Here is a 12,004-nt window from a genome sequence, read left to right as displayed (position 1 = left end):
ACGTGAGACGGACGCTCCGACAAGTCGTCTAAAATCTGGGTTCTGGCCAGAGTATCCTCTGGCTGTCGGGGGAGCGAGGTCTATTGACAACCACATACAAAGCGACTCCTGCTGGCCTCCATCACATAATCATTATTATTCAGTCGTATTAAGACATATGCAATGTTTTTTTTTTTCTTTTTTCTGAATACACCGCGGATTACAAAGAGATGGAGACCGACATATGTTGATGGCAAAATACAAGAATTTGATTTGAAAGCCAAATTAAAGCCATATTAAAACAATATTAAAGCTACACTACATTTGGAGACAAAGACACAACCCAGATTGACAGTGTGTAATGGTCTATGTCATGAAGTGGACGGTACCTGGACATGGGTGGAGTGACCTTCAGGCAGCTAATAGTCACCACCTGAGGGTTACGTCATTTCTACAGCTAAAAACACCTCTGGATCTGTATGGTTCATTTTATTTTTTATCAGCAACATCAGGACTCACACAAGTTAAACAGGTAGCCGTAGTGATTCATAATCGGTATATAATTTTTTAATAGATAGTGTTGATTTGTGATATGCCCTTTAACTTCTAAATGTGTGTTCCATTGAAATAAGATAACATTTTACTGATCCCACATCAGGAAAATTAACTTGGTACAGCAGCACAGTCAGACAATAGGTAGACAAGTGACAAAAATGGATAAGCATAATGATGCACACTTGCACTGAATCACCGTCCCTGTATGAGATCAGTCCGCTGCGTGCAGGTTTAGGCAGACAACACAACCAACTAATTAAAGTTCCAGTTTTATATGAATTAGTGTGAGATGGGATGGCTGTCAAAGAACAATGTTGCCTTGTGAGTGTGTATGTATGCACAATGTTGTGAAAAAGTCTGTGCACCCTAGAGCTTTTAGATGTTTGAATTTTTCATGACATAAAACTAAATTCTCAAAAACTAAGGAAATGTGCAAGGAGATGAGCGAGGAAAACGTCACTTTTTCCACATTTTGTCACGTTACAGCCTTATTCCAAAATAGAGTAAATTCATCCATAATGACATAAAAAGATTTTTTATTTTTGCAATGAAAAAATTTTTTTTAAAAACAACTAAGCGAGCACATGACATAAGTATTCACATGAGGGATGTGAATCTCATTACTGATGATTCAATACGCATCTCGATACACTACCAGTGATACGATATATGACAATACTGGCGATACGATGCAATATGATTCACCCCTGTTCCTGATTCAATGCGATTTAATATGTATTTGATGGCAATTCAATTCCTCACAATGCGATATGATGTGATTCAACATGTTGCAAAGAAATTATACCAAAAATTGAAATGGAAAATAAGAAGCATGGTACTATGGTATTCTTCTTCTTATTCTGCTAGAGGCAGAGGATCTGTTTTAGTCCTGATAAGTAGTAAATTTACTAGATTCAACATTAGGGAAGAGGAATCAGTTCCATCATGTGTGGAAACTACTTCATCACAAAGTCAGAACTTAAACAGTAAGACAACATCACTCTCAATGAGTGATTTAAAGTGAGTCACTCATTGACAGAGTACCACCTTGGCAAAAGTAATTTGAGAAACTTTTCTCACCAGAGTTTTGCTGGAGGTTTACAATTGGAGGAATAGAGTGGAGCAGCAGCGGCCGTATGGTTTAACAGCACGGCAAGCTTTACAAACGACTTGCGTCTTGTGAAGTTTCCCATCTTTTTTAAAACAGCCAAAGTATCTCCAATGCCTGATTTAAATGTTTTAGGTGCGTGAAAAATCTCCAATCGCTCACGGACCTCCATGTTTGTTGTGGTAGAAATGTGCTTTCTGGCATGTGTTCATAACAAACCACAAAGCAGGGATGATGCATTCAATGTGTCTTGGGGGGACAAAATAGATGTACGCATGCAGCGAGCGATGCGATCACGATTTCACCCGTCAGTTGAATCAATGCACACTGAATGAATCGATACACTTGCAATGCTCACGTTTGTATCTAGATATCAATTCATATCAATTAATCACCACATGCCTAATTCACACCCTTTGCTCAACACTTTGTTGATGCACCTTTGGCAGCAATTATAGCCTCAAGTCTTTTTGAATATGATGCCACAAACTTGGTGCACCTATCTTTGGGCAGTTTTGTCCATTGTCTTTGCTGCACCTCTCAAGCTCCATCAGGTTGGATGGGAAGCGACGGTGCACAGCCATTTTCAGATCTCTCCAGATGCTCAATCAGATTTAGGTCTGGGTCATTCAAGAACATTCACAGAGTTGTCCTGAAGCCACTCCTTTGATATCTTGGCTGTGTACTTACTGCACTGTCCTCCTGAATGATGACCCATTGCCCCAGTCTGAGGTCAAGAGCGTTCTGGAGCAGGTTTTCATCCAGGATGTCTCTGTACATTGCTGCATTCATCTTTCCCTCAATCCTGACTAGTCTCTCAGTTCCTGCCATTGAAAAACATCCCCACAGCATGATACTGCCACCACCATGCTTCACTGTAGGAATGGTATTGGCTAGGTGATGAGCGGTACCTGATTTCCTCCAAACATGATGTCTGGTATTCACACCAAAGAGTTCAATCTTTGTCTCATCAGACCAGAGAATTTTGTTTCTCATGGTCTGAGAGTCCTTCAGGTGCCTTTTGGCAAACTCCAGGCAGGCTGCCATGTGCCTTTTACTGAGGAGTGACTTCTGTCTAGCCACTCTACCATACAGGCCTGATTGGTGGATTGCTGCAGAGATGGTTGTCCTTCTGGAAGGTTCTCCTCTCTTCACAGAAGAATACTGGAGATCTGACAGAGTGACCATCAGGTTTTTGGTCACCTCCCTGACTGAGGCCCTTCTCCCTGATCGCTCAGTTTAGACGTGTGGCCAGCTCTAGGAAGAGTCCTGGTGGATCTGAACTTCTTCCTTTTACAGTTGATGGAGGCCACTGTACTCACTGGGACCTTCAAAGCAGCAGAAATGTTTCTGTACCCTTCCCCAGATATGTGCCTCGAGACAATCCTGTCTCAGAAGTCTACAGACAATTCCTTTGACTTTATGCTTAGTTTGTGCTCTGACATGCACTGTCAACTGTGAGACCTTATATGTAGACAGGTGTGTGCCTTTCCAAATGATGTGTCCAATGAAATGAATTTAGCCCAGGTGGACTCCAATTAAGCTGTAGAAACACGTGAAGGATGATCAGTGGAAACAGGATGCACCTGAGCTCAGTTTTGAGCCTCATGGCAAAAACTGTGAATACTTATGTACATGTGATTTCTTAAGTTTTTATTTTAATAACCCCCCCCCCCCCAAAAAAAAAAAACCAAAATGTTTTTCACATTGTGTGTAGAATTTTGGGGTATTAAAAAAAATTATGCACTGTGTATGTGTTATATATATATATATATATATATATATGAATGTGAGAGAAGAAACAAAAACTATAGCTTAAAGAAAACCACACAGGTTAAAAAACTGCACCAGGAAAATAAGGTGCACTGGGCAAAGTAATTACACTGCAAATGTATTTCCACTGAGATATATGACAAGTGTGAATGAAAAAAATTAGAGTAACTGAATATGGTGTGTGTGACACACATCCAACAATGGTTGTATCACTGCAGAACGTGTGGAGGTGACAGCTGACTGTGTTGCTCCTGAAGTTTGATGGGTAGATGGTGAAGAGGAAGAACAAAAGCACTGTACCCTGCTGTGCCCCTGTTCTGCAGTCTACTACATCGGACTCATAGCTGCAAAGCCTCACATACTGAAGTCTATTTGTACCGTAGCTGATGAGCACATCTTCATGGCTTAATTTCAAGTGCATTGTGATGGTGTATAGAGGCAAATTCTAAAAACTGTCTTACTGTCCAACTATTTGTAGATCCGATTTTGTATATAATATACCCATAAACACCAGGACAAAAACACAATCCTCAAAGGAAACACAGTAAATCCATTGTTGATGTGTTTGATTCAGCTCCAACAGAGAAGAAGCTTACATTTTACTCTTGGACTTACGTGTTCTACCACTCGGTTCTTTAGGTCCTTCCACCTTTTCTCCCCCTCCTCAGAATAACAGAAGACATCTGTAGCAGGACTGCCGGACGAGCCCTCTCTCAGCTCCTTCCCATAATCCTCCACAAGGGAGGCCCAACGCATCAGCTCCATAGTGGTAAACTGCTTCAAAAGGTCCCTGTAAATGAACAAAGACCAAGAAACTATAATTTGAGCAACTTATGTTCATGCTATGTATGATTTACGTACCTATTTGCCTCAACATCTTTTTGCCCCTGCATAGTATTGTTCCGTATTGCAAATGCAACTAAGTGTGTATGTGTGTGTGTGTGTGTGTGTGTGTGTGTGGGGGGGGGGGGGGGGGGGGGGATAGTATGGCAAAGTAGATATAAAGCATAATAAAAAAAAAAAAAAAAAAAAAAAAAAAAACTGTACCTTGAAGAGCTGCAAGCTCATGAACACACAACAAAGAAACTAAGAATCATCCACTTGGATGACATCCATTTCTAAGACGATTGTGTATTTGATTAAAAAAATATAATGAAATGCATCAGAGGGCTGAGGCAAACCCTGCATGTTCTGCACACTGGGATACATCCATGTTCATGTTAGTAGTACATGCAAGCCTTGTGAACAGTGTTTTCATTATGAAAACCCATGATGGTAATTTCTTAGAATCTTCCCATTTTTTTGTTGAAGGGTAATCCAACTTCATATGCTTATTATTCTCTCACTTTGAAACAGGGCTCATTTATAAGGGCCCCTTCACACACAACACAAATTTGGGCGAATCAGGCTGAAACCCCAAAAATTACAGCCCCAGATGGGAGGGACAGATGGTCAGACAGCCATGTACTGATGCCATACGATCCCACGGTAACGGTTTCACGCACAAATACAGTCCGACCACATGAAAGGTGTGCGACCACATTGCGCTCACACAGCAGCGGAAGCAATTAAATGTTGTACAAATGTTCATAAATTGAAGAAAATGAGTAAGGACCAAATAATGAGAGCACAGAACAATGAATGTACTGTTTAAATGTAAGACAATCATGTTACTGGTAATAATGTTCAATTGATGCTCAATGACTTCAGGCTGGGATAGCGTCTGTGTTGGAATTGAGGAAACAAATGGATTTGTTTTTGTCTGTTAAAATATAAATTCCTATTATAAAGAGCAGAGAATATCCAAGAACTGTCACCCTTCTGTTCCTTTTTGTTCATGAACCATGCCCATGGAAGTAAACAAGTCAGATGGAGGGTCTGCGCATCCAGCTGTCTCTGGCCAATTAGCGCACCGAAGGACACCGCGTCATGTGGACTATAACTCACGTAGTGAATATGACATTTGCCTCACCAGCTGGCCATTCACATGATGAGATGGATATTTTCACATGGAGCAGCCTGGCTGATGGTGTCTGCAGTGCGCACTGAGGTGCAAAGGTGATATGTGTTCTCATTTTTTTCCATGTCATGAGAGCCTGCTGACACATGTATTGCGGTAGCTTGTAGAGGGCTTTATGTTCTACATGGGACAATATATGTTCTCAAGCTGTGAGTTGCAATGACACAGTGGTCAGATGTGACATGATGATCGCCTTGCGGGCTCCTGCCTGCACTGACATGATCTGAGTGACACGCCCCCTGACAGACAGACTGTGTAGTTGTTGGTATCGCGTATCACATGAGGAGCAGCGGGCCAGTGAGCCGTTTTTATCTTTCACTGTGAAATGAGAGCCTACCAACACATGTGCACTGTGGTGGAATGTTGCCAGGTGATGTTCTTCATGGCACAATATGTGTTCTCCACCTTTGAGTTGTGATGACACAGCTGTCAGGTGTGTGATCATCTGATGACTTTGGTGCTGCCCACACTCGGCGTTCTGTGACACACAGCTGGGTTTTTATTTTCATCTCTGTTTGTTGGCGTGGGAACACTGCTGTCTGGTGAGTCCACCGCCATTGGGACATGCTGGATATGTCATGATGGGTGTTCCGCAGCTGTCAGCTGTTCCATAATGGACATGACAGCCAACCAGATGTGCACACTATGCTGGACAGCAATCACACTGCACTCTGGCCAACGTTAGAACTCTCACCACATCGGCTGCACCTCAACTATGTTGGATCATGGTTGGGGGGGGGGCACACTCGCACTACATTTGTGTTGCTCGGGGGGGGAGACACGACACACTGACTGCCCTTTGAGCCTTTGCCACCTCAACAGTGGTGTCCTGGGCATTACAGTCCTGCTGGCCACGCGAATGGGCCCTCATTATCTAAGTGTCCTGTGACTGCCTGTGGGTGGCACCTCAATTCTGGCTGAGTGTAGGTCGACTGGCCATTTGGGTGCCATTGGCCCTCATTTGGCTGCTAGTGTGAAGGCTAGCTCGTTCAAGACATTCAGCCAGGGTTCGATGTGGCCTGTCATTTCGTGCATCCCCTCAACCACGGTCCGACCTGTGTACGACATTCCATACGAATGTTGCGACCACGGTCAGGTGGCAGTACGGCCTCATGTTGAGGCTGTTCGATTGGGTTTCCAGCACGAGCGCGATGCGAATGTGGAGTGCATGTGCCGTGGCCGAATAGTTGTGCCGAATGCTATACAAGGTGTTCAAGTGCGGCTCAGATTTTTCACGAGTGCCATTCAATCAACTGTCAATCAACTAGGCTTTTACAGGAACATGGTTTAGCGACAGTGTACAGGACAGCTTCATTCAAGTGGATGGATTTACACACATCCGCCTGGATAGGAACGAAAACTCTGGTAAAACACGGGGGTTGGAGTTTGTTTATATGTTAAAGACAGTTGGTGTACAAACTTTGCTGTCAGAGACAGAGTATGTAATTCAGATCTTGAGCTCCTGTGTGTAACCTTATTACGTTCCTCGAGAATTCACAAATATATTTGTGTGTGTAGTTTATATTCCACCAAGCGGAAATGCCACCAGAGCAGCTAGCCAGATTTCAGATTGTGTCCATTCGCATCTTCAAAATAAACGGGATGCTCCCATGTTTGTTCTTGGTGATCTAAACCACTTCAGTTTAAATAAATCCCTGCCCAGTTTCTATCAATATGTTCAGTGTAGCACCAGGAGCAATAAAACTCTGGATAAGTGCTATGGGAACATAAGAGATGCCTATACAGCCAGAGCCAGAGCCAGAACCCCCCCTTGGTAATTCAGATCATAATGTAGTCCAGCTTCTCCCCACCTATCGATCAGCACTTAAATCCAGTAAACCTCAGGTCCACTCTGTCAAACAGTGGTCTCCTGACAAGATAGAGGAGCTGAAAGGATGTTTCTTGTGTACAGATTGGGACATTTTTTTCCAAGATGCAGATATCAACACTGCCACAGAGGCCACTACTAGTTACATCTCCTTCTATGTTGACTCAATCATTCCCCAAAAAATTATTAAGAAATACCTGAATAATAAATCGTAAGTCACACGGGAAATACGGGAATGTATTAATAGGAAGAAAGCAGCTTTTAAATCGAGGGACATTGCAAGGGTTAGGGTCGCACAAACAAGACCTGAACCAGAAGATGAGAGACGTTCGACTGCAGCATAAGGAGCGTGCAGAACGGGACCTTTCCAGGGGAAACAACAAGAGACTGTGGGATTCTATTCGTGGCATGACAAACATGGACACAAAAAGGAAACCTGTAATTGACAATAATGAATTTGCAAAAGCCAATGAGCTAAATAATTTTTATTTGCATTTTAAGAGTGATAACCAGGAAGAGTGCAGGGAAATTTTAAAAGAGATTAGGTGTAATTTGCATGAGGACAGAATTTTAATTGACCCACAATCAGTCACTCAAATTTTTAAATCAATGTATACTAACAAAGCGACAGGGCCAGACAATATGTCTGCTTTTCTTTTAAAAACATTTGCAGAGGAGCTCACTCCAGCGTGTCATCAACTCTTCCAGCACTCTACTGACACTTATTCGGTACCTGAGCTTTGGAAGAGATCAGTTATTATTCCAGTCCCCAAGAAATCATGCCCCAAGTGAACAATGATTTTCGGCCAGTGGCCCTAACCTCTAATGTAATGAAAGCATTGGAGAAACTATTAATTCAGGAGTTTACTACACAGGTACAGCCACACTTGGAACAGTATCAGTTTGCGTACAAAAAGAAGCAGAGTACAAGTGATGCCATTTTAACTATAATGAACTTAGTTTTAAAGCATCTTGAGAGTCCCTCTGCATATGCCAAATTAGTTTTTATTGATTTCAGTTCTGCTTTTAACTGCATTCGGTCGCATATCCTTCTTCAAAAAAATGACTCAGCTGAACGTGAACTCTTTCTTAATTAAGTGGTCTCACTCTTTTGTGACAAACAGGTCACAGCAGGTGAAGGTCAATTCTGTCTGCTCTGATACTGCATTAAGCAGCACTGGTGCCCCTCAGGGCTGTGTTAGTTCACCATTTTTATTTACACTGTATACCAATGACTGCATCAGCTATCAGCCAAACCAGTATGTTGTTAAATTTTCAGATGACACTGTAATATTTAGTCTGCTAAACACTAGTACCAATTCAAGTTGTCACAAATCTGGAGTGGACAGGTTTGTGAACTGGTGTGATGCCCATCAACTGCAGATTAATACTAATAAAACAGTGGAAATGTTGATGGACCCCAGGTCTGTCGAGGACCGTAGTGTGGTCACCATACATGAACGTAAAATTGAGCAGGTGGATTCATATAATATATCTGAGGGTTTGCATCGGTAACAACTTAAGCTGGCACATGCAAGTGTCAAGCATTTGTGCCCGAATCCACCAGTGCATGCACTTTCTTCGTCGACTCTGACTGTTTGGTGTATGTAGGAATATTATGTTGATTTTCTACAGAGCAACGACTGAGTCTGTGTTACGGTATGGTATGACTAGCTGGTTTTGTAATTTAACGGCCAAATGAAAAACTCAAATATTAAATATGATTAAAATCGTTGGCAAAATCATGGGTATGGTGGTACCTGTAACTCCCCAAGAGTTGTTTGAACAGGCAGTTCTCAGATGTGCAGACAATATTTTATTAGATGCACATCATGTACTGCACTCTGAATATATTTTACTTAACACAGGAAGGAGGTACATGGTTCCACTTTGTAAATATAATAGATATAAACATTCATTTATTCCATTGTCAGTGAAGCTCATAAATCAGCAGATAGCTCAGGGAAGATAGTATAAGGTTATATATTGTGGAATTTGCACTAAGATGTTAATAATGTTTTTTATTAATTGAGTATTTATATTTTAACTTTGATCTACTATGTTGTTGTTTTTGATGTATGGGTGGTATGTATTGGATATGTTGTTGTGTAGCAGACCCCTCTGCCCAAGCCAAATTTCTCCTTAGGGAGACAAATAAAGGCACTTTGACTTTGAATCCTCCTTTGTGCACCATTTGGCCTCATTCATGTTATGTGTGAAGGGGCCTTAAGCAAAGAACTTGTTATTCTCAAAGAAAATTACTGAAAATCACTGTTTGGACTTCATCATGACATCACTTATACCAATTCATCATTTAATGTAATAATATAATGTCATGCCGGTCCTGCCCGTGCTCCACCCATTTAGAGGTTGGCCCATAGTATGACACCACCAAAATGGTGAAATTTGGAACCTAACCTGAGCTTAACACCAGTGCTTCAGAAAACCTATTAGTGACATCACATGAGGGTTTGTCCAGTGTGAATGTGCGCTCACGCAATCTATTGATGGTACAAACAAAAAGATAGACCTTACTTGTATTTAGGGATTTCTTCTAATTTCTTGTCTGCACTAATTCTGTGCACAAGGTCCGACTGCTCATTGTCATAAGGGGAGAGGATCACATACAAAACAACACTCTTCAGGGCCTGAAACACAAATACATTAACAGTCTTTTCAGCAAAAAAAATGTACTCAATTTACAGCAAACTACATAGTGTACAACATGGAAAAGACGTAACAAATGGGGAAAAAAACAACTAACCCACACTGAAATCAATGGTTATTGTGATCTGTTGAAATGGAAATAAAAACTCTCTCCAGGTACAGTGTCTGTGCCGAAGACAAAGCTTGCATACCTGCTGCCACTTGCTGCTGTCCTCCAAGATACAGGGAGTGTCATAGATGGCCCGAAAGTGTTTGCAGATGGAAAGATAAGAGCCCTCATGCTGGTCAACCTGAATCATCAGGTTATAGTACTTCAGCTTCAACTCCTAAAATAAATAAATAAATAAGACATTCTGGCATCAAATTGCACAAAACCAAAACTAGATATACACACACACACATATATACACACACAAACATATATACAACCCAAGGCAATAATTATGGAATCACCGGCCTCGGAGGATGTTCATTCAGTTGTTTAATTTTGTAGAAAAAAAGCAGATCACAGACATGACACAAAACTAAAGTCATTTCAAATGGCAACTTTCTGGCTTTAAGAAACACTATAAGAAATCAGGAAAAATGACTGTGGCAGTCAGTAATGGTTACTTTTTTAGACCAAGCAGGGGGAAAAAAATATGGACTCACTCAATTCTGAGGAATAAATTATGGAATCACCCTGTAAATTTTCATCCCCAAAACTAACACCTGCATCAAATCAGATCTGCTCGTTAGTCTGCATCTAAAAAGGAGTGATCACACCTTGGAGAGCTGTTGCACCAAGTGGACTGACATGAATCATGGCTCCAACATGAGAGATGTCAATTGAAACAAAGGAGAGGATTATCAAACTCTTAAAAGAGGGTAAATCATCACGCAATGTTGCAAAAAATGTTGGTTGTTCACAGTCAGCTGTGTCTAAACTCTGGACCAAATACAAACAACATGGGAAGGTTGTTAAAGGCAAACATACTGGTAGACCAAGGAAGACATCAAAGCGTCAAGACAGAAAACTTAAAGCAATATGTCTCAAAAATCGAAAATGCACAACAAAACAAATGAGGAATGAATGGGAGGAAACTGGAGTCAACGTCTGTGACCAAACTGTAAGAAACCGCCTAAAGGAAATGGGATTTACATACAGAAAAGCTAAACGAAAGCCATCATTAACACCTAAACAGAAAAAAACAAGGTTAAAATGGGCTAAGGAAAAGCAATCGTGGACTGTGGATGACTGGATGAAAGTCATATTCAGGGATGAATCTCGAATCTGCATTGGGCAAGGTGATGATGCTGGAACTTTTGTTTGGTGCCGTTCCAATGAGATTTATAAAGATGACTGCCTGAAGAGAACATGTAAATTTCCACAATCAATGATGATATGGCGCTGCATGTCAGGTAAAGGCACTGGAGAGATGGCTGTCATTACATCATCAATAAATGCACAAGTTTACGATGATATTTTGGACACTTTTCTTATCCCATCAATTGAAAGGATGTTTTGGGATGATGAAATAATTTTTCAAGATGATAATGCATCTTGCCATAGAGCAAAAACTGTGAAAACATTCCTTGCAAAAAGACACATAGGGTCAATGTCATGGCCTGCAAATAGTCCGGATCTCAATCCAATTGAAAATCTTTAGTGGAAGTTGAAGAAAATGGTCCATGACAAGGCTCCAACCTGCAAAGCTGATCTGGCAACAGCAATCAGAGAAAGTTGGAGCCAGATTGATGAAGAGTACTGTTTGTCACTCATTAAGTCCATGCCTCAGAGACTGCAAGCTGTTATAAAAGCCAGAGGTGGTGCAACAAAATACTAGTGATGTGTTGGAGAGTTCATTTGTTTTTCATGATTCCATAATTTTTTCCTCAGAATTGAGTGATTCCATATTTTTTCCCTCTGCTTGGTCTAAAAAAGTAACCGTTACTGACTGCCACAATTTTTTTTTCCTGATTTCTTATAGAGTTTCTTAAAGCCAGAAAGTTGCCATTTGAAATGACTTTAGTTTTGTGTCATGTCTGTGATCTGCTTTTTTTCTACAAAATTAAACAACTGAATGAACATCCT

The 12,004-nt window shown here is 41.1% G+C and overlaps 1 protein-coding gene across 3 annotated transcripts in view; it reads right to left on the bottom strand.

The window, feature by feature from the left end:
* The window catches only part of psmd12 (proteasome 26S subunit, non-ATPase 12), a 41,508-nt gene that overhangs the window by 18,363 nt on the left and 11,141 nt on the right, over positions 1-12,004 (bottom strand). For all 3 annotated transcript variants that reach the window (XM_034188108.1, XM_034188106.1, XM_034188105.1), the window contains exons 7-9: positions 10,122-10,256; positions 9,799-9,911; positions 4,031-4,205 (exon numbers count right to left, since the gene is read on the bottom strand). In XM_034188108.1, the coding sequence (XP_034043999.1) occupies positions 4,031-4,205; positions 9,799-9,911; positions 10,122-10,256 (423 nt within the window). The remainder of the gene's footprint in view (positions 1-4,030; positions 4,206-9,798; positions 9,912-10,121; positions 10,257-12,004) is intronic.

Source organism: Thalassophryne amazonica, chromosome 15, assembly GCF_902500255.1.
Source record: "Thalassophryne amazonica chromosome 15, fThaAma1.1, whole genome shotgun sequence".
Lineage (NCBI taxonomy): Eukaryota > Metazoa > Chordata > Actinopteri > Batrachoidiformes > Batrachoididae > Thalassophryne > Thalassophryne amazonica.
This window is presented reverse-complemented; position numbering and strand designations above follow the sequence as displayed.